Source organism: Myiozetetes cayanensis, unplaced genomic scaffold (genome assembly GCF_022539395.1).
Source record: "Myiozetetes cayanensis isolate MyiCay16 unplaced genomic scaffold, myiCay2020 scf6-25, whole genome shotgun sequence".
Classification (NCBI taxonomy): domain Eukaryota; kingdom Metazoa; phylum Chordata; class Aves; order Passeriformes; family Tyrannidae; genus Myiozetetes; species Myiozetetes cayanensis.
The window spans coordinates 57,144,226-57,166,881 of NW_026087853.1; the positions used below are offsets into that span (position 1 = coordinate 57,144,226).

The following is a 22,656-nucleotide window of genomic DNA, read 5'->3' on the forward strand; positions in this document are numbered from 1 at the left end:
AAGGACACAATCTGAAATAACTGAGACCTTGTCTAGCAATTGCCACTGCCTAATTTACAGTTTTCAGGAGAGATGCTTGTTACCATTAAATCTTAAGATACAGTTTTATTTTGTTGTAAAAAGCTGGATATGGTCCAAGCACCTGCACTGGGTCAGAAAAGAAACCCTAAAGCAATATGTACCATTTTTTTTTATATAGCAATATAACAGGATAGGCTGCTTTTTATCCATAAAATTGTGAAAGCTGCACAATTCTATCAAGTTGATATCAGAATCTCATCTTTCATGTATTTTCAGCAATACCTGCAAGTTTTATTTTGCAGAAATCTCAAAATCACCAATACAAAAAGTATGACATAGACCTTTGGATGCAATTTTCAGCCAACATTTCATCACGGCTTCGTGAACCTAAATTGGTGATAAAAGTTTTGAAGAGTTTTGGTTTCCGGCACTCTGTGATGCTTTAACTTCCACACACACAAAAAAAAAAGAATTGCAAAAAGCAATACATACCCCATTTCAAACTAGCAGAAAAGTCTATCAGTGCTGTTGCAATGTAGTAAGGGGGAATTGTTTCTTAATGAACTCTGCATGTGTGACAGATGTGTCAATCTGCTGATACAAGAACACATAAAATCACGGTTAAGGTTTTGCAGCAGAGTTCAAGTATAACGAGGACAGGACACACATTAACTCTCTGCTCCTCTCAGAGATGCAATGAATGGGCTTTAAGAGTGCTGGAGTGTGTATTGCAGGTGATGTGGAAGTCACAAAGACTTGGCATACTTCTCCCAGGTTTCTGTTTACAAAGTTAGACATAACTGAGCCATTAGGTTTCCCTTTATGTTTTATGTACAACTTTTTAATTAAGAAAACGCTACTGAAAGTAAACAGAATATTTCAAAATCATAGAATCATTTATTATTATAGTCTGGAAAAGACCTCTAAGACCACTGAGTTCAACCACTAACCCAGCACTGCCAAACCCACCCCTAAACCACTGTGTCTGAGTGCCACATCTACCCATCTCTTAAATACCTCCTTGATGGTGATTCAACTGCTGCCCTGGGCAAACGCACATCATATTGCAGGAAAAGACATGAATCTGACAAAAAAACACCTCCCAAGAAAGCCTGTGAGTGCTGACTGACATTCTTAAAAATGGATGTCTAAAAACTGACTTTTAGGTATTTAGGCATCTAAATTAGTAAATGTTTTCATTCTCTCAGAGTGCTGAAAAGCTAACTTCCCCCAGTGAGTTTAAGCACGATAAATGGGTTCTCAGCACTCAAATAATTTTTCTTTTAAAAAAGAGGAAGAAGAAAGAAAATTAAGTCTTGTTCTTTATGTCACTCCTGTGTATTGGTCCTCAATTTACTCCTTTAGCCTCACAAAACTACTGTGGAACTTCTACATGGAAGGAAGTGATCAAATTGCTTTACCCCTCAAAGCGTGCAAGTTCAGCATCATATATATACTCTCAATAGGCAGAATCAATTTTTATTTGAAAGCAGAAATGGAAACTAGTGCATCATCATTTCCTAGGGCATCTCTATTTTTCCCTGGAGAGATGGTACCGTAAAAGTGATCACAATAGACAGTACTTTTCTTATGAGATCTGACAAGATCACAACCTGAGTTCCTTTGGCTGCATCTATACCTTCTCACATCAGCAAAACGGGGCACAGGATGAAGATCCCAGTGCTGAGGCAAAAGATGGATCACACTGAATTTATATGCCGTGCCTTGCTGTGGCTTTCGCAGCTAAAAGGGGATTTAAGTACAGGATTTTCCAAGAAAAGTGATGATGATGCAAGAACCTTACGACATAATTTTGGGGGGTAAAGAGGCAGTAAGATGAAGTCCCTAAAACCATCTCAAACACCACAGAAAGCACTGCAGAAATACACTGGAGAATTCAGGGCAGGAGCCCCCAGGGCATGAAGCCACATTCATTTTCAGGCTCCCTTTCCTGTGTTCCCCAATGACTGACTCACAGAGTGTTACCCAAAATCTCCCTGCTGTAGGCACAGGATACTGCACTTGGCAAAGCAGGAGATAAATGAGGAAGAAAGTACAACACCAGGTGTGAGGAAGGTCTGCAAAAATCAATTTACAGAGGCAGGGACAATGAAACTCTGGGCTTGAGTGCCTAATACTGACGGGACAAATCCACACATGTGCACCCAGTGAGACAGAGGGGCTAAATGACCACAGGTTATGAAGGAAGCACAGAAAGGTGTTATGTCAGAGAACAACTTGTCTAATATAATGAAATTTTTTACCAACAGACAAGAATGGGAAAAAGACTGAATTTGGGATATTTGAAACCTTTGAAACAGAAGATTGTAATCTAAGAGAAACCTGACATTTATTACTGTTGGGTGACAGGCAAACATTATGACATGCTGGAACACCACTGACATTTCAGGGCTAATTTGCATGTACAAAAATCATCGAGACACAATTTGAAAAGGGTTGCTGATAACCACAAACAAGGAATGGCTGATACAAATCTGATGAAAGCCCACTGGGAAGGTGACAGATGTAACCGTCACAGGTTAAGCACCAGACAGACAGTCACCGTAAAATTATTTGGAGGAAGGTGTCAGGAGGTTCATGCTCAGCCATCAGCTCCACAGAATTTCAAGGAATAAAAAGATCAAATTCAGTAAACGCAGAATCACAGAATATTCTGAGTTAGAAGGGACCCCCAAGGATCATCGAGTCCAACTCCTGGCCCTGCACAGGACAACCCCAAGAGTCGCACCATGTGCTCTGTGAGAGCATTGTCCAAAATCTTCCTGCACTCTGCCAGGCTTGGTGCTGTGACCGCTTCCCTGGGGAGCCTGTTCCAGTGCTTGGCCACTGTCTGTGTGAAGGACCTTTTTTCAACACCTACCCTAAACCTCCCCTGACAGCTGTCACGTAGATCCCTCTGGTCCTGTCACTGGTCACTAGAGAAAGAAACAAAGACATACTTTACACATCCAATAATATTCCTGCTCTAGGTACTCCCCAACCCCTGCAAAGGCATTTTGTGTCTTCATCAACTATTTCCTAGAAGAACACCCCTATACAGAGAAGAAAAGTTCCCCTGCCCACCCCAGTGCCACAGGCAGGGGAAGGAAGTGATGCAAGTATGGCTTGCACATAGTTTTGATAAAGACTGTAATTTCAGTCCTTCTAACATCTTCCATTCAGAGGGGCTCAAACCCAATTACAATCATTAACAACTGGCATCTCGTGTGTCACTTCTTTGCCATATGACAGATCTCTCTGAGCAACAGCAAACACTGTCATGGTAAAAGAGGAATATGCCTTTCCAACAAGATCCCTGAGCTGCGCTGCACAAGTGCTGAAATCAGCACTAAATTAGCATTAGAGTAATTAAGTAACTTCTCCCCACAGAAGACTATGGTGCTTTTGATTTTTAACTGTTCCTCAGAAAACCTGAACACAGACAGGGCCTGCAGCATCGCGGTGATAAATTCCCTGGAGGAAATCTCCTGCCACAAGCTCCCCATGCATACAGATGGGCTGGATGTCAGCTAGGAGCCCTCCATCTAATCTCCATCTTACAGCAACCGAAGCAGGATGCTTTATGCATAACACTCACAAGCACTCCAACGCCACAGAAAGAGATCATTCAATTAATATGTTAAAAATTATTAGCAATTTAAATAGTTAAATATTAACAGTTTAATTTGGAAGGAGAAAAAAAAAAGGATTTCTTTTGATACTGATTTGACCCTGCATCCTTAGGTGACAGCACGAGGAAAATGCCAGGTGAATAAAATTAGTGGAACAAAACAACTGCCTGGAACCACAAATTGAATTTCAATGGGATACCTCACGCTGCTACAACCCAAGGTAAGTCATCTTGTGGGGCACACCTCACTGGGTTCACATGCAGTTTAGAAAATTAGGAGGATAAACACGGATTTCAAACATTTAACAAGAGGCAAGATAAGGTCATCCAGGAATAATCTTACAGTTGAAAAATTATACATATACAGGATTGGGTTATTTTAGCTCTTCTGTAGGGAGACAAAAGTAATCCTTTTTTTCTGCCAGAAAGAGCTTTTCTAATTGATACATGTTTGGCATCTTAAAAAACATTCATGCTGGGAAAGATGAATGATTTGTCCCCGAGTCTTGTCACCAGCGCCCACACCAACACTGGCAAAACTGCTGCATTTCCACAGAACTTATGGAAAGCAGCCGTGCAAACCAGAAAAAAAAAACCACATCAACATAGTTATGAACCCTGTGAGAGACCTGAATGAAAATGCATAGCTCCTACTCCTAATTGGATGTAAGAATTCTAGAAAGGACTTTGGGAACAGTCCCGCACAGCTCAGCAGGTCCCCGCTGGGGGAGTGACAACGAGAGGAATGCACAAGGAGAAAATAAGCTTCAGAAGCTCCCTCCTTTCCTTCTCACCCAAAACTGTGAATAAATAACCCTGGCATAATGAAGGGAAAACAGGTCTTACAAGTGGAGTATGTTTAACGTGGACGGATGATGGCCTAAGATGAGCCTGCACAGGGCATCTTCCAAACTTCAGTGTTCCTCTGAAACTTCACCAACCCCCGCGGGGAAGTGGCACATTTGGACTGGGTGAACCAGTGGTTAGTTCCAGACTCAAAGTAATTTTCCATCTTTTGTTTCTAACACAAAGAATAGTGGCAATTTTAGCTCATGATCCTATTTTTTCACTTGTTTTTTTGAACAATTCATGGGGAAGATTCACAGTTTAAGCTTATTCTCTTTAAAATATTTACTTGGCATTATTATAGCCTGTGACACTGTGTTGTAAGACTTTCAAAACCCTTTCAAAAAGAAGGATTTATTATTCTTGGGTGCCATTTCTTGCTTGAGAAGGCAAAATGGAGGTTTAATAATAATAATAATAATAATTCTGTCAAAACATGGTTATTAAGTACAGCAGGATTAACACCTCAATCTTGGACAGGCCTTTCTCATTTTCTGTGTAGGCTGGAAGGGTTCACCACATCTTAGGTCAATGCTGATATGAGAACCATTGGACCAGCCATAAAAATATAACAGGACTAAAAGATGATTAAAAAAGAAAAAAAGAAATAAAAATGGGGTGGTCTTGAACTACATGTAGAAAGAAAGAATCTCTGTAACAGTTTTCTATCAACTGTACACAGAACAAGAAGCCAGCAGGGGCATAAGATACAGGAGGACAAAGACATGGAACATAATATGTAACATATGTAAGCATGCTAATAGCTTTAGATTCCATGGCAGAAAAATAACCAAACAAACAAAAAAAACATTAATGAGCAACCAATGTAATTCAGGTCTGAAAAAAAAAATAGGTAGTTAATATCAGGGCTCAGAAAGAATAAACTCAAATGAAAACTGAGATTAAGTAGGACATAATATTTCACAGTATTTTCTGTAAAGCCAAATGTAAGTAAAAAAAAAAAACCAAAAAGGCAAGAATGTGTCTCTCCAAGAAAAATTGTAATTCTCACCAGGTTTTTCACATTCTTTTCAGTTATTATAAAAGGTGAGATAATATTTAAAAAGTGGAGTAGAATCAGCAGCATCATTGTCTGCACCAATTCATAAATGTCAAGAAACTACAGAAAAAAATGGAGATGTCATCATCATACAATGTCTGAAATCGATATTTCACTAAGTCCAAACTTTCCTGCCCTCCCTCTGCAGTTACACACAGTTTAAGGGTTACCATTGGAACAATTACAGACAGAAAATGAAATAGGAAAAGAAAAAAAAAAAAAGGAGAAGTTCACAGACATTTATTTACAAGAGCACAGAAACCCTGCAATAGCATTTTGTGCACAATCTGTGCTTTACTGTAAAAATAAGGTAACTGATTCACTAAGTCACTAAGATACTTAATATACCCTTGAAGTATCTTGAAGTATTTAAATGGAAATATCTTAGGACTCTGGTTGCTGTAGTTGTTGTTAAATATCCTTTGTCTGTCATTCTCCTTTAACTGAGGGTAGATTTAGATTAGATATTAGGAACACTGGCACAGGTTGCCCAGAGGAGCTGTGGCTGCCCCATCCCTGGAAATGTCCAAGGCCAGGTTGGATGAGGCTGGGAGCAACCTGGGCTAGTAGAACATGTCCCTGCCCACGGCAGGGGGATTGGAACTGGATGATATTTAAGGCCCCTTCCAACCCAAACCATTCTAAGCTTCCACGTTGCATCTAACAGATCGGTTTAAATCACATTAGGTTCACCTAATCTAATTAGATTAGATATTTCGTAATAACCTGACAGCTTTTCCGGGCACAATTTTACTTTTGTCACGTCTAAAGTAATCACATTTTCATATTAGAGCTCAGAAAGTAAGGGCATTGAAAAGAATATATTGTGGCAAATTGAAATTATACCAACAAATAGCATTTGAGGGATTTAAACAGATAGCAGCAATTATCCTCCTCTTTGTGGAGCATGAAAGTGATAAAAATGATTATTTTTCCAAGATCACTATAATATTCATGTATCTACTTAACTTTCTTCCTTGGAAGGTCCCATTTGTTTTCTTTAGAACTGAATAAAAAGATGTTAAAGATTACGATTATTCAGTACTTAGGGGAAAATTAACAGCAGCTACGACAAAGGTATGTAAAATGAGCACCAGAATGTAGAACACTGTCTCACCCAGTATTAATAAAAAGATGAAATCTTGCCTGGTGAAATCAAAGGGGAAAAAAAAAATCAGGGCGGACAGATGTAAACAGTCCTTTTACAGAATGGATCTAAATGATAAAATACTTTGGATGGTATTGAGTTTAAGTCCAATAATATTCAAATAGTAGCCCCTTAATGAACATGAATAGCCTTGCTAGCTAGAATTTAATTATGAAATTATTGATTCTTATGGTTCAAGGCACAAAGTGATCATTAGATGGAACCAAGGGAAGGGATTCCTTCCATGATATATCACAGTTGCAGGGAGGCCCATGTTTCCTCTGAAACAACCAACTTTGCTGACAGAGAATAAGTGCTGGGTCAACTGCAGATCACAATGCCAGTTTCTAATAAAAATAAAATTTTATTTCTAATAAAATAAAATTTTATCCAGGGGGGGTGGGAACCATCATGGACTTTGGAGTGCTCTCTGAAGAGTCAGGTAGGAGTGTATCCAGGATTGCTGTCCACAGCAAGGGGCCTTCCAGCTTGCACACCACTTTAGTTATTTGCTCTTCATGAGTTCAGCTGACAGAAGACCAGGTTTACACTGAGTTTGGTTGTGGGAAGGAGGAAGAATGGCAAGTCGAGCCCAGCTAAGCCAGTCTGTGCAGCAGCAGATGAGGAACTCAAATTCACCACCTGGGGAGGGGTCACACTGGAGGGGACTGAACCTGCACTCCACACTCTTGCTCCTGCTGATTCCTGACTAACACAGAAAGTGCAGGTGGTGTGAGTACCTGGGAATCATGCAAATACAGACATCACTGAAGGCAAAAGGGTGGATACACTTCAATGATTCCATCTGCATTTTTCTTTATCGGGAGGCACTGAGTAAAAAGATGCTCAGAGGGCTGCAGCACCTCTCCTACAAAGACAGGCTGGGGGAACTGAGGGTGTTCATCCTGGAGAAGAGAAGGCTCCAGGGAGACCTCAGAGCCCCTTCCAGTACCGAAAGCCTCTACACAGGAGTTGGAGAGGGACTTTTAACAAGGGCCTGGAGAGACAGGACAAGGGGGATTGGCTTCACACCGACAAAGGGAAGGTTCAGATTAAGTATTAGTAAGAGGCACTGGCACAGGTTTCCCAGACAAGCTGTGGATGCCCCATCCCTGGAAGTATCCCCATCACTGGTTCAATTCTAACAGCAGCAACAAGGAAAAAAATGCAAAGGAACCTAAATTCTCATATGTCATGCGCATGCTGAGCTTGCAAGAGTTAGAGAGCCCAGATCTGTGGAGAGAAGAGTCACTTGGACTGTGGACTTTGAACTATCATCGAGGAGTGGAATAAATCTAGTTTCCTAAGTGTGGAGTGAATCAATCAAAAGATTGTAATAAGTGATTTAACATGTCAGGCAGAGAAACAGGGAACTGAATGGGGATTTCACACATGTAACTCCCAAGGGCAAAGAGTGCTTTTCCCCATTCTGTTATGAAACTCATCCAGCCAGCAAAGACACTATTTACCTTTTCTCTATTTAAAAATCCCTTCTGATTGACGATTTTGCACAATGCATCATAGGTTTTGTGGGACTCTTGAAAGCATGCAGAGAAAAGCACAAGAGCAGAGCTTTGTACTGAGCAGACAGTACTGGCACATTCAAACCTGCAACTTTTTATGTTGTGGTGGAATGAGATTCCACTTGGAACGTCCTTGCTTTATGGCAAAGCCACATTTGTGGCCTAATTATATTGGATAGATAGCAAGGAATGCATCTGAAAGCAAGACTCCAAAGATCAGAGGGTTCCTGTGCCCCTTTGTGGAGCACGTGTGCCTAAATAGGCACACTCTTAATTTACTGCTTGAAGAAGAATTTGCTGTGTCAGATGGTCCACAGAATACCACTTTCAACACTTGTGCTATTTTGAAAGAAAAAAAAAAGCCAACAACAAACAAGCAAGCCAAAAACTAGCACAAAGGACAAATGGTGGTAGGTAGTTCAGCACTATGAAAGATTATAAACATTCCGTTTTGTGAAATAGAACCCTACATTCCGAGAAGCACAAAGCAGACTGAGCCAAATCCCTAGGATCCTGAAAAACATGGGAACTTTTTCTTGCTCATAAATAAATAGGAAAAAATGTGGTTTTCCTTTTCAGGCCATTAAGCCCCCTCTCCGCAGACATCCTTATCCTTTGCTTGGCAGCTCTTGGGCTATCATATGGCATACCAGGAAAGCCTTCCCCAAAACACCTGATTATCTCAGTCTAGCAGCATGATCTATATTTTCTAAAAATTAACTCTATTTGTAAACACTGAAAAGAAGAAGAAGAAGAAAAAAAAATCTAAGCGCACAGAAATGGCAATTTCCCATTAGACAATTCTAATGGGAACACAATTAGCAAGGCTGTGTCATTCATCTGCCCAGCTCTGTCCCACTTCTCTGACAATGAAGAATAAGAGTTATTTCTGTGAGAGTCATAAAAATCCCCAGTTTGAGCAATTATTACATGCAATCATGTAACTAAATAGGAAGCTTCATACTGGGAGGCAAAAAGCCTGCAGTAGAAAGCATGAAAATATTAACTACAAAGTGATAGATCAAAGCACCTCCTCTCTCTCCCCCATCCCTGTGCTATTCCCAAAGGCTGCATTTCTTAAGGACCAAGCAAGTCTGCTTGCCAGTGTCAGCTCCTCTACACCCTTTAAAATTATTTCACAAACATTTCAGAAAGGCGACACTATACCAGATTTACGGTTATTCACTTATGTTTACAAATCCAGAAATAAATTCAGGAGTTGAGGATTATCTGGGTTATCAGACACACTAGCATTCACCTGCAATATTACCCATAATATATCTCAATGTTCTTGCTCACAGACAGAACATAAAGGTCCTCTAAGACCAGAATGTGACTATCCAAAGGAACAAATCACACTGCACACCTTCAGAGCTACAAACTTTGCCTCATCCCCCCACCCCTCGACACACACATTTCTGCTGAAAGAAAGCACTTTTTAAGTTATCTGGGAAGATGCAGAGCCAGCAAAGCAAGAGTTGGATGATCTACAATGCATATCTAAACAGGGCTTACACCAAACCCCAGCCACTTCAAACAAATCACAGATGCCCATCATTGAGAACCAGGGTCCTGAGGTCTTTTCAGTTTCTAAGGTTGCTCAGAAGGTGATTCTTTGATCACCTGTATACAGTAACAGACACTTAAGAATCGATGGCTGTTAATAAAATATTAGCTTTCTCCCAATCAATATGCACACACCTACCAAATATTCAGCACAGGTACGAAAATGAGATCACAACAAAATGAGAAGTGTTAATATATTGTCTCATCGTGTACAAAATGCACATTTACATTGGAAAAAAAAAGGAAAAAAAAAAAAAAACCAAACACAACCAACCAAGACCTGCTAAAGCCTTTGTCATACATATTCCTCACTGTCAAAAAAGCCCATCAGACATAAGCACCGTGAATTTTACAGAAAATTTTCTATTCAGTTTAACAATCCTTATGAAATTCCTTTGTTTCTGAAGTAAAAGCCTTACTCAGAAAATCATAAATCCAAGCAGCAAATCCAAAGATGCAATGGCAGAGCAGCAAAGTGCTGCACATTCCACAGATGTGTCACTTCTCACTTGCCACACTATTTTCATCCACCATGACACGCTGCTTTTCATGAGTTATACACTTGTCAAACCCAAATAAATATACTGCAAGCTCTTGGCCTTTCTAGTGGTCCAGGGATTGCATCCCTGACCATCACCACCACTCCTTAAACCGAAGGGCGAGGAATCTGGCACTCCCGTGATCCAGTGTGAATGGGCTCCTCCTCCTCCTCTGTGTGGGATTCCTTTTCAAGAAATCTGCACAGTCTTTGGTCACACAAGACTGCAGATACACACAGGCATGGTGGAGGAGCATTTGAGCCTTTTCCCCTAACATTTTCCAGCAGCAGCATGCTCGTTATTACTCAAATCAGACGAGCCCCAGAATCTATTCAAGCACCAAAAGCAAACTCTGTAGACAGTCTGTACCTGGCCATTAGTCATCCACCTGACATCTCTTTGTCTAGCTGAACAGGGTGTTTGGACAGAAAAAGAGGACACAGCAGGGCAGAGAACCCCTGTCAGCGTGGTCAGCACTGGGCCTGGCTAACCAGCCTCTGGAAGCAGACAGTAACACAGCCTGGGACTCTGAGAAGCAATGTGGGAGGTTTAGGCCACATCTGTCTGTCTGACTCGCCAACCTCACACACATTGCACCTCCTCTTACCTGGGACCATTCTCTAAAGCATCTTCCTGGACACACAACACAACAACAACCTCGCAGCTCAACGTGAAAAAAAAACCTTCTGTAAGACACCAAAAGTCCGGGGTCAAAGACCCAGAATTTTCTGAAGAGAAAACGTGAAGTTATGAGGAAAACTCAGAGTATTGTTGTGCTGTTCAGCCATAAAACTAAAAATAGGAGTTTGGGTTTCGGATGAGAATAAAGCATATTCATGAAAAGAAGATATTTCAAATATTAAAAGGCACTGCAAATAGAAATGTCAAAGTATTCTCCGTGTTCTCTGAGGATATGACAAGAGGTGACAAGCTAAATTGTGGCAGGGGAGATTTAAGGGAGCCATTAAGCAAACCTTTCTAAATGGCTGAGTAAGGGACACACACAAACAAGAAGAGGGGATTCCAGTATTTCCCTCACTGAAGTTGTTTAGGGTTTTTTTAAGAACAGATAAGACAAAGGATGTTTCAGGATCCTGCCTTGAGGGGGAACGGTGAGCCTGATGCCCTTCCCTGTGATTCAGCTGCTTCCCTGATTCCAGTAGGAGAGTTCAATTCCGTGTCTGAAGAACAAAGAGTTTGTCACAAATGGTTTCTAAAAAACAGAACACAGAACGGGTAATTTTTTACTTGTTCGGACAAAGAAGATGACAAACCCCGGCTGCTGGAGCTCCAGAAAGATCAGAACTCGACTGAGTCAACTCTTTCCCAGAAGGAACCCCTTAAGGCACTCACACTTACAGTGGAAGCAGATCACTAAGACACGAGAGCTTTTTACTCCCAGCCACTGACACTGATCCTGCAGCTGCTGCACGTTCCCAGTAAGAAATCAGTGTGGTGGCTCTCTCTTTCCATCCCCTCAACTCACCGCTTCCAGTATTTGCTAGATTTAGGAACTGAGGATTCTCGTGCCACAAAAATGGGTTTAGTCCTTTGGTATCAAGGAGAACTCCTGCAACAAGAGAGCTAAGGAGAAATGCTGACCAGGTGCTTGTCCTTGCTGGTTCTTTAGGCGGGCAGCTTCATTCACGGATCTCAAGTATTAAATCAACACTGTTATTTTTAAGCCTAAACTCAGTGCTTAAGTTTATGCACAAGCATGAACGTGCATCGGCAAAAGAATTTAAAATACTAAATTTTTTTGTGGTAGCATATACACCAGCACAAAAGGCTGCAGCTAAGAAATCATGTGAAAATGCTAATTATGCCTAAGTCAGGAAATACAACCATCAGCATGATTTGCGGTCAGCTGTTTAATTAATTTTAGTATTAATAAAGTTACAGAAAATCAATGTGTCAAAAGGACTTGAAAGGATTACCAACTACTCTGGACAAATTAGCAACACTTCCATGCCTAGAGCACAGGAAAGCACAAAGATGTTTAATTAAACTATTTACCAGTGAGGAATTTAAATCACCATAAATATTACATTTTTAGTACATTTCTTTTCCTCAGATTGAAAGCACTTAGGAACAAATAATATGCAGTTTTCTAACAGCATTTTTTTAAAGGAAGGAGTGTAAAAAATGTTGCAGTTAAACCCAGCAAACCCAGGAAAATGAGGTCGAAGTCAGGAACAAAAGAATGTAACATGGCATTTAAAATTAGAGGACTGGGGAATAATTCAACTCCAAAGTAACAAAAGATGTTACAAAACTGCATGGAAAGAGGAAGGAGAAGATTTATAATATGAGGGCCACGTGCTTTACTCAGGTCCCATGCACACTGTGCTTCAATGAACTGCTATTGTTTCTTGTGAAAATGTCAATATCTATAAAAATAAACCTCACTGCTCACTGAATTCTTGCTGTTACAAGTCTGTGTTTTTCCCATATCTAATTTTTCTGACTCTTTACTAGACTCTCCAACATTGCCACTGTCTCAGCACGAGTCTGGGCAAAACACTCCAACCCTCTGTGCCTCAGCTTCCCTTTTCCAAAAGAGCAATTAAATACTTACCAGGCTTCAGGGGATGCATTGAGAAGCTACATTATCTATTTTAGTACAACATTCCCTGACAATACAAAAGAATCATCCCCTTTATTATTATTAAAAACAGAGCTTCCCTGTGGCAACAGTGCACTAGTTACCTCTCTGGGGACTTATCTAAAGCCAAAATGAATGTGATTGAAAGCTTTCTCCTGAGTTAATGGGGTTTGAGTCAGAACTTGTGCGACTGTCAGTCGACTGACGTGCAATTGCTCCCTTTTTGTTTTGCTGGATTGATTTAATACTGTTCTGGTCTTCTGTTGACTTGTCCTGCAGAGCAAAGAAATGCTCTCTGAGGCAGGCAATACCCACCGGTGCATAGATTACCTGCTGCTGAACTTGGCCAGCAGCCCTCTGAGGGACTTGAAACACATGTTTCTGCATTTCAAGGCCCCCTGAACTGAAGGACAGTTCCCTTCACAGCTCTGGTGAGGGAGGTGCTATCGACTGCAGCTCAAACAAAAAGAGTCCTACTTAACACCAGGAGCCAAGTCCTGCCCTGCCTTGTACGCACTCGGACATAAAGGATCTCAGGGAAGGAGAGACCAGCACAAAAATACTTCCTGCCTGCTGAGCTAACACGAGCACAGTGTCATCCGTTCAGGTTGTCTTAAGACCAACCTCCAAGTGCAGTGAGAAGACAAGCACACAGATCAAGATTCAGCTTCTAGAAGGTTAATGGGTATCTTCAGTGTGTAGTGGACAGGGTGGATCCCAAGGCAGGGAATAAACACTGGTGCCAAGGAAAGTCAGAGGGTCCAGATCTGCCCTCAGCCCCAGTCAGACCCCTTGTGCTGAACGTCTGATACCTAATCTATAAATGCTGACATAACTATGACCCCAACCCAATTCATATTTTCGTCATTCTCTCTGAAAAGTTCGGCAGTTTTGCTGAGTGGTGCCTGCCAGAGGTGGGATGAGATGTGGGTACCTCAGGACGTTATGGAGTTCAACAAGGCCAAGTGCCAAGGTCCTGCACCTGGGTCAGGGCAATTCCAAAAACAAACACGTTCTCTCTGGGCAAAGAATGGATCGAGGGCAGCCTTCAGAAGGAGGATTGGGGTGTGTTGGTGGAGGAGAAGCTCAACACAACCCAGCAATGTGCACTGGCAGCCCAGAAAGCCAACCACATCCTGAGGAGCATCAAAAGCAGCGTGACCAGCAGGGTGAGGGAGGTGATTCTGTCCCTCTACTCCGCTCTGGTGAGATCCCACCTGCAGTGCTGTGTCCAGCCCTGGGGTCCCAACATAAGGACATGGAGAGTTCAGAGGAGGCCACAGAGATGCTCAAAGGGCTGCAGCCTCCTGTGGAGACAGGTTGAGAGTTGAGGATGTTCATCCTTGGGAAGAGAAGGCTCTGGGGAGACATTCCAGCAGCCTTTTAATACCTAAGGGGAGGCCTGTAAGAAAGCTGGAAAGGGGACTTTTTACAAGGACACGTAGTGACAGAAAAAGGGGAAATGGCTTAAAACTGGAAAGAGAGAAGGTTTAGATTAGAAATTAGGAGGAAGTTCTTCCCTATGAAGATTGTGAGGCCTTAGCACAGGTTGCCCAACAAAGCTGTGGATGCCCCATCCCTTGGAAGTGTTCAAGGCCAGGCTGGATGGGGCTCTGAGCAACATGTTGCTGTCCACAGCAGGAGCAGTGGGACGAGATCATCTTTAAGGTCCTTTAGAATCCAAACCATTCTGTGACTCTATAAAAAATTATGTAGTGCTAGGCAAGATACTAATGATATCCTTTATAACAGCAAGATCCACAGAGACCACTTCCCCAAAACATACCTGACAACTATTCTACCACAGCCCTACCTTCACTGCTTGCTGATCCAGACTTGTGTTTTCAGCTGGCAGACAAGTCTATCAATTCCCCAAATCCAGGCCATCACGAGAACAGCAGTAACATTTGTTTACTGACCTCTGTGAACATCCAAGACCCTGCACAGTACTTTGAAAGTGCAAGTGCCACACCAAGAACAATGCTATTGCTTTCTTGAATGCTAATTTAGTTCAACAAAGAAGAAACAGTGGAAAAGAGGGTTAGTAGATTAGATTTCAGAAAGAGCACCGTCTTTCAAAGAGTGACTGTACCATCAATCTGCTGCCTGAGAGCTTCTATTCAGGTCTTTTACAAACACAGACAATGATTCTGGATGTGAGGCCAGTAACCTGCCCTCTGAGATTGCCACTCCACTGCTGTGAAGCTTGCTGCATTATTAGTATTATTACGGGGTCAACCACACCACCTTGAAGCTGACAGGTAAACTCCAGCAACAAAAATATGAAGGCATCAATTTTAGTGATAGCAAACAATTTGAGTGTTTGTTCTAACCACAGGAGGAAATTTCTGCAGTTGAGTTGCCTTTGAGAGACAGGGGAGGGGAAGAAGGGGAGAGCAGCAGAAAGGGTTTCTGACTTTTTTCCCTTGAAAATGAAATTTTCTCAGAACTCTATGATATTTTTCTATGCTTTAGGCACAACTTCTCTAATAACATGCTGCAGAAGGGCTTGTTCTGAACAGTGCATCACATTCCAAACTGAATGCTGCTCCAGAAACCACACAGGATAGAAGGGAAGGGGCTTATGGGATAACCTGGCAAAATCATTAGGTTTTCTTACTTCATCTTCTCTACCCATGCTGTAAATCAAATTAGCATGTAAACTCAAGACTAATATTTATATTCTAAGATTTCTCCTAAATAATATATTTCTATGCAACATCATTTTTCCACCGAATTAAAATACTGTACTATGTGTTTTGAAAACATTTCCTGTTTCTGTGATGGATAAGGGCTTGCTTTATACAAGTAACATACAAATATTTCAGTGACTCGTTGCTTTGAGAAGCCAAAGACTAAAGACATTCTGTGAATATCAACACACCAAATGAGAACTGAAAAAGGCATAAAAGCACAGTCCAAAAAAAACAAAACAAAATGAAACACAGAAAAAAACCCCAAAACAAACCACAACAAAATGAAATACAGCCTTCAAACCCAGTAGTGACCACACAAAATGAAGTAACTTTTTCTCTGAATGACTGAGGGATTTGGGGAAGTTTTTGGTGTCCCAGGCAGCCTTAAGGAAAACATTGCAAAATCACTGATTTTTTTTTTTTTAAATGGTTATCATAGGTGTTAAAGGTCAGGAATCTTTTTCATGACCATTCTGACTGTCTTCACAGAAAATTCCAGTACTATGCAAAAAGAGACAAAAACCTACCCACACTGTTTCCTCTTCACATCAGCACGTTATATGCAATTATTACAGATAATTTATAGCTCATTAAGATGAAAAGGCCTTTGAATACTTTATTGAATGACAGTGGGACACAGAAACTATATATTCTAGTTTCAAACTACAGAAAACTCATATACATGAATTTTGAAAATCAGACCAGAGAACAGATGCAGCCCATCAAAAATAAAATTATTATATTTTTATTAAGTAGTTTATAATGCTTCGAAAAGCATAAAACAACATAATGCACCTCTGAAGCGAACTCCCAAACTGCTATGTCAGAAGAAAGCAACCCAAGGGAACTTATTTTACAACAAGCAACCAGGGTAAAAACCTGGGAGAGTCAATCAAATGCTTTGAATCAGTAGATTCCAGCAAACGAGAACATCTGGAGCAGCAAATCTTGCTGCCAGTTTCAGCATGGACAAGGCTGTGATTTACTTGGGAACAGATAAACAACCTGCCAGTGTCACAGGAACAGACTGAAAAGCAGGTTCCTATTCAAGGGTAACTTTTCTTAATAAAACCGTCAACAACTTCACTCAACAACTCAGTTAACATTCAGAGCACAGAGCTCTAGAAACAGGTGAGCAGAAAAACACTGATGGACCTTTCTTGGTGAACAGGCTGACTAACCTGTCACAAAGTACCTCACCACGCCAGGTCTTCTGCTCATGTGAGACTGAACACTGACAATGTATTAAAACAGTCACTACTTAATTTGAAATCATAGTTAGGAGTTTCATATAATTGGAGACTTCATCCAGGATATTGTTTTAGTCACTCTGTCTCTATGACTGCATTTTCTGTTCAGTCAGCACAGCTTCCAAGAGAGTAGCTTCTCACTGACAACCAGAGAAGTTCCTGCTTCACAGTTGGGAACAATTATTCAAAAACTGTTTGGGGAAGAAAGGTTTCAGCAATGTCAAAACAGTAAAAATGAGCCTGATTTCAGAAAGATGTAGTGTTTTAAGAAAAGGCACCTGAAGCAGCGTATTTAAAATTCAGGAATATCCAGATGAATCTCATTTTGCTCAATTCAAATTGACATAGCATTTCAACAGTCACTCCATGTCTTTTTATAAAGACAAGCCCCTCAATATCAAATTGAAATATTTTATTCAGCTCAACATTTCTTTCTGATTTTTGGCTTCCACACGCAACTGCTTTCCACCTTTTGAAAGCTGCCAAAGCTGAGGGATTGGACACCAAGGCCACCAAGCACGTGCCTGCCCAGTAACAAACAGAATCTGCTCAGCAGCAAAAGATGACTTTGTGCCTTCATGAAGCAGACTCAGACTTCCCAAAACATGGTAACTCCTGCTCTGTGGAATAACTCTGCTTTAAGGTCAACAGTGCATAAAATACACGCATGTGCCTTAAGCACATACATTTGAAACTTCTTAATCCTCGTCCTGAACCCATCAGAGCCTGACACCCCCACACACAATTGTCATCAGAACACCAACCTATCTCAAGCTTTCAGATTTGTCTCCAAATTCACGGTTCAATGACAAGAAAATGTCTCGTTTATTTTGTTTGAATAGAGAGTAATAATATTTAAAAACTGAGTAATAGCTACGATTTATTTCACTTGTGCCTTCTAAACACTTGGTTTCAGTAAAAGGGGGAATTAGTAGAATATTTGCTGCCTGGGCTTTTTATTATTTTGTTTTTAATCTTTGCTATTATTGCTTAAAGTCTGTATAAACATAATGCAAAATGCAAAACAGGATTAGTGCTTCTATTGCACAGTACTTATTTAACTACATTTATTATTATAACAAACCATTATTTCTAGATACAACAGGCAATGAACTACGTTTCTCCTGATCTATGTTACACACTTGCTGTGCTTTTTAACTGTGATGTCAAAAATGAAGTCTCTTTAGCAAGACAATAAACCTGCAAGAAATAGTTATCTCCCTCATTCTATTATTTGCTCCCAAATCCACTCCTGATTTTTTTGTGTGTGTTCATGCATTTTAAGGGGATGTTTACCCATTACTGTCAAGCAACTTGTCTTACAACTTCACACTTTTTTTGGTAAATCACAAATGCCTTGCTTTCTGAACCCTTTGCATGCCTAATGATAGTGCCTTGCTGGAAAGAAAGGAACATTAGGAAATTAGTAGTGCATGTATGGAAAAGCAAGTGTCAGACTGGCAAGAACATTCTCCCCATCACTGTGAAGGCTTCTACCTCAGCCAGCACACCTTTTCCACTTGAGAAAACAGCTCACCCAACACCGTCCTAGACATGGTATTGTGCCAAGTTGACATATCCATTTCAATAAACCTGCCTGATATTTTCCTCCTTTGCCTGATCAAAATAATCCATCAAAATAATCCCAAGATCAGCCTTTCTGGAGCGTTGTGATTGAAAGATGTTATCCAAGATAGGCAGAGCTGGGATGAACAGTTCAGCACCTTCTCATATTTTTCTGAGACGGCCAGAGAAGGTCCCTTAGAAACCCCTAAATGGAAATGAGACTTACCTACCTTCCATTAAAAATTTTTAGAGCTAATTTTGCTGATGGATATCACAAAAGAATCACTAGATTTACTGTCTAATGCCATCACACTTGCTCTGTTATCTAAACAATGTGTCATAGTCCTCCAGACATTAGTTCTTGGCATCAACAACAATTTCCAAACCCCCTAAAAATAACCGGTTTGGAGGACTCTGTACATTTTCAGTTTTCCTTTTACACGGTGGTCTCGGCTCTGTCCAGAACAGCTTCTCCTCCTGGATAATTCCTCACTTCTCAATCCACTCACCACTTTCCAACCACAGCTAACATAGCGTTATTTCTTCTCACGGTCCCCCTGTGCCATCCAACCTCAGCATCCGCACCTTGTGCAGAGCCAGGCGTGGGGCACGAAGGGTCTTGGCTGACAACAGCAGCACTCCCTGGCTGCATCACAGGCCTCCTACAGCCACCTTCCAAGTGAATCCCAAAGGGCTCACACACAGGAATAGTCACCTCATACCACATTTATCTACTCCAAAATTTTACACCGGCAAAGGGCCAGCTGGTTCGTGGCGCTTGGTACGGAACGGGGGCTACCCAGAAGCTCAGTAACAAAAACCTGGAGCACAACAGAGCTGCTGCTGCACCTGAGAGCTCACCTGTGCAGGAGAAATCATCCACACGGACATAGCCAGCGACGCAGTCACAGCGATAGGATCCGGGCAAGTTAACGCACACGGTGTTGGCGTGACAGTAATGCATCTTGGCAGCACACTCATCAATATCTGCGGGGAAGAACAACCCAAAAAAAAAAAAGGTTACAGTCAGTGAAAGCACTTTGGGGAAAATAAATTCCATTTACAAGTCCAAAGGCGGTCTGGTTAAACACCGGCATTAAGGAACAGGGAAAATTCAGTAAAAAAATGTTCCTTAAAGTAGAGCTAAAACACCTATATCATAGCAATGGGTTCCTTCACACTGTTCTTCTTGAAACACTATATATTTTTTAACTCTGGAAAAGCAAGGCATCCATTTGGATTTTTTCCTACAACTTTAAAAAAAAAAAAAAACAACCAAACAAAAACTGATGCAGTTTTCAAACGCATAAAATAGTGTCAGAAGTGTGCAATGTTGAAAATCCCAACTCTTAAAGGCATAGTAACTCTGTACAGCGTGGGATCAGTTGCAGTGCTGGTCAGATATGACATGGCAATGTTTGTCAGGACAATGCAGTAGCAGATTCAACTGGGAGTTGGACAGGGAGTGCTCCAGACCTCTGGATTAACCCAAGTACTCTGACAGTGCCCTGTCCCTGAAACACTGGAGTTTCTGTGCAGGAGTTACTGGACAGGGCTCTGTGCCGCTTCCACATCTCACACAAGCAGAACTAGTCACCTAAGCCCATTTTATGCCTCTTTTGCATCATGTCAAAAGAAAAAAAAAAAAAGATGACTAAGGAGCAGCAAAAACTTGACCCCACATCTCTGCTAAAGCAATCTCTATTGCTGCTGCAAATCCAAAATTCAAAACTGTTTTCACAATAGTGACTCAAACCTATCATTTACTTGCCCGTTTAAATATCTCACAGCTCTGTGATATTGTAAACTGTAAAATCTTTCACCCCCTACTCCTTCCTTCCTCACAGAACCAGACATTACTCTGAAGAATTTCCTTTATTTTTCTCTCAGCAGGATGGATTTTCTGCTTAGCAGCACAAGATTTTACATGAAGTAATTCGTGGTTTTCAAAGTATTAATTCTAGTGTTACATACGTCCACACAAAGAAAGATGAATCAGACTCATTTTTTTTTTTTCTCTCCCTATTACTTTCCTTTTGGTATTGATTGCTCACACTCAGGAAAGGTATCAATTGACAACACAGCTGAAGAACCTCCCAGGCTGGAGCATCAACGAGTTGGTCACCCCACAGTGCAGTTTCTACCCAAGCTCCAGACTCCCTTCTCCCTCTCTCCTTATGGAGACACAGTGGAAGTGCTGCAAGGCATTAGCACCATCAGCATTCAGCCCCAGGAGGTGGGGGAGTTCAACTGTGCCCATGCTTAGTTCTTGGTTAGCTCAATTCCGCTGTCCTGCCCACCCTTCCTCAGCTGAAGTGGCTGCAGTTGAGGCACACCCACGTTTTCGAGTCTCTGAAATGAAACACATGCCAGCTGCACTCACACTCCCCACATTACAGACATCTGTCCAGCAGGAACTACTAGCTAAATTGCTTCACGTTGGCCAGCAAACAGCTGTCAGTTGGCAGTGATTTCTGACTGCTGCCAACTCGGGATGAATTAGGAGTGATGGCCTGGAGGCAAAATACTTTGTGTATCACTGCAAACACCTTAAACTATCTCATTGCTGCATTTCTGTTGTTTCAGTTGCAGTGCCACTTGATTAAATGAATTTTAAAAAGCTGGGAGCATCAATATATGAAAGATAAAAGCCACGAAAAAATCCTCCCACATGCCTTGTTATCACACCACTGAGTGCTCGAGCCACTTGGGAAACACTCAGGTGTTGACGTGTGTTCACACTGTTCTGCTTGCAGACTATTTTTAATAGGCTTTTGGAGCACAGCTTTGAGGAGTTTTGTTCTTGCATATCTAATAATTTTCTAGCATAAAAGGAAAAGGAATAAAAAGATGTCTGTAAAGAAAGCAAGAATGTCAAAACAGCAACCAATTCACCTGAAAATTAACCTTGTGCACTACCCTTCCTCTCCAGCTTCCTCACTGAATTCATTGGACTACACCTCTCTTTCTTCCCCCAAGGAGAAGAGAGAGGATTAAAAGTCTCAAAGGTGAAGGAATTTGAACTTTGATTCATTGCAAGAAAGGCCCAGATTGCTGTAACAAAAGATACAAGAATACCCAGAGATAAAAAGAAAATTCACAACCTATATGAAAATATTGCCATGGGAGAATATCTGAAAAGGAGACTAAGGACTTCAAGTGGTGACTTGACTATAAATAGAGGAATTGAGAAAAGCTGGCACTGGGTTGCTGCAGAAGTTCTAGAGTCCAGGAAGAAAAAGCCCAGGCCTAACAAAGGAAGCAGAAGTAATAAAAGAACCAGCCCTTCACTCTTTGCTCATTTCCTTTGGTGCATTTTCCATAAACCCTTTCAGGATTTCACATTTTCTTTTATCTTTGCTACATTAGCCTTCTACTAATACACCTATTTTCTTTACAGAGAGTAATATTAAGAGATCAAAACTGGCAACAGAATTTCCTTATTAAAGCTTGCAGGGCAACACTAAAATTGTTCTGGACCTCAATTCTACAAATTCTTGTAAAAGGTTAGGTATTCATCACAAAAGGCTTTGGGTTTTTACTTAATATTGTTAGAGTAAAATCCATAAAGCACATGGTGGTATACATCAGCTCAGCTGTAATGGAACTCAAATTGTGATTCATGCCTAGAGATTGCTTGTCGCATTTGAAATATTAAAGCTCATCTTTTTAGTGGTCTTTTGAGGCGACGAAAATACATGATTTATGTTTCTCTCCAGGCCGGTGAAGTAGTTTGTTTTTCTTTTAAAAAGGTATACTTATGGTCTTCAAAATGAAACTTGACACAGTGTAATGATCACGTACATATCACCAGCTTCCATCTACACGAGCTCAGCTTTGCAACAGCAGAGACATTTGGGCTCCAGCTTTTCAGCAAGGACTGCTGTGCTGCAGGGTGGGTTGGCTTGGTAAGTGAGTGGTGTCCTACTGGGTTCAAGTATTTCCTTAACAGTTGGTGAAATGGGGTTCCTTGTCTATACAGAGCTCTCTTTACTGCAGCACTCACATACCCTATAGCTAATTAGTCATCCCCATCACTCTTTACAGCTGTAAATCGTGTTTGTGAAGTCACAGGCGAGTATACACGTGCTATCTTTTATTAGTTGCCAGTGCACTTAGCAATGCTGTGAGTACACTGGGATAAAACACCAGTGGAACCACCTGCTCAGCACCTGACAGGTGATTTGCCACTGCAGGTGATCATCA

At 41.2% G+C, this 22,656-nt stretch overlaps 1 protein-coding gene across 3 annotated transcripts in view; it reads right to left on the reverse strand.

Moving 5' to 3' along the window:
• Positions 1-22,656, reverse strand: part of NELL1 (neural EGFL like 1) — a 264,862-nt gene that overhangs the window by 113,914 nt on the left and 128,292 nt on the right. For 2 of the 3 annotated variants that reach the window (XM_050335663.1, XM_050335665.1), the window contains exon 13: positions 19,312-19,437. The exons of the other annotated variant lie outside the window; for it this stretch is intronic. In XM_050335663.1, coding sequence (XP_050191620.1) covers positions 19,312-19,437 — 126 coding nt within the window. The remainder of the gene's footprint in view (positions 1-19,311; positions 19,438-22,656) is intronic. 3 annotated transcript variants of the gene reach the window in all.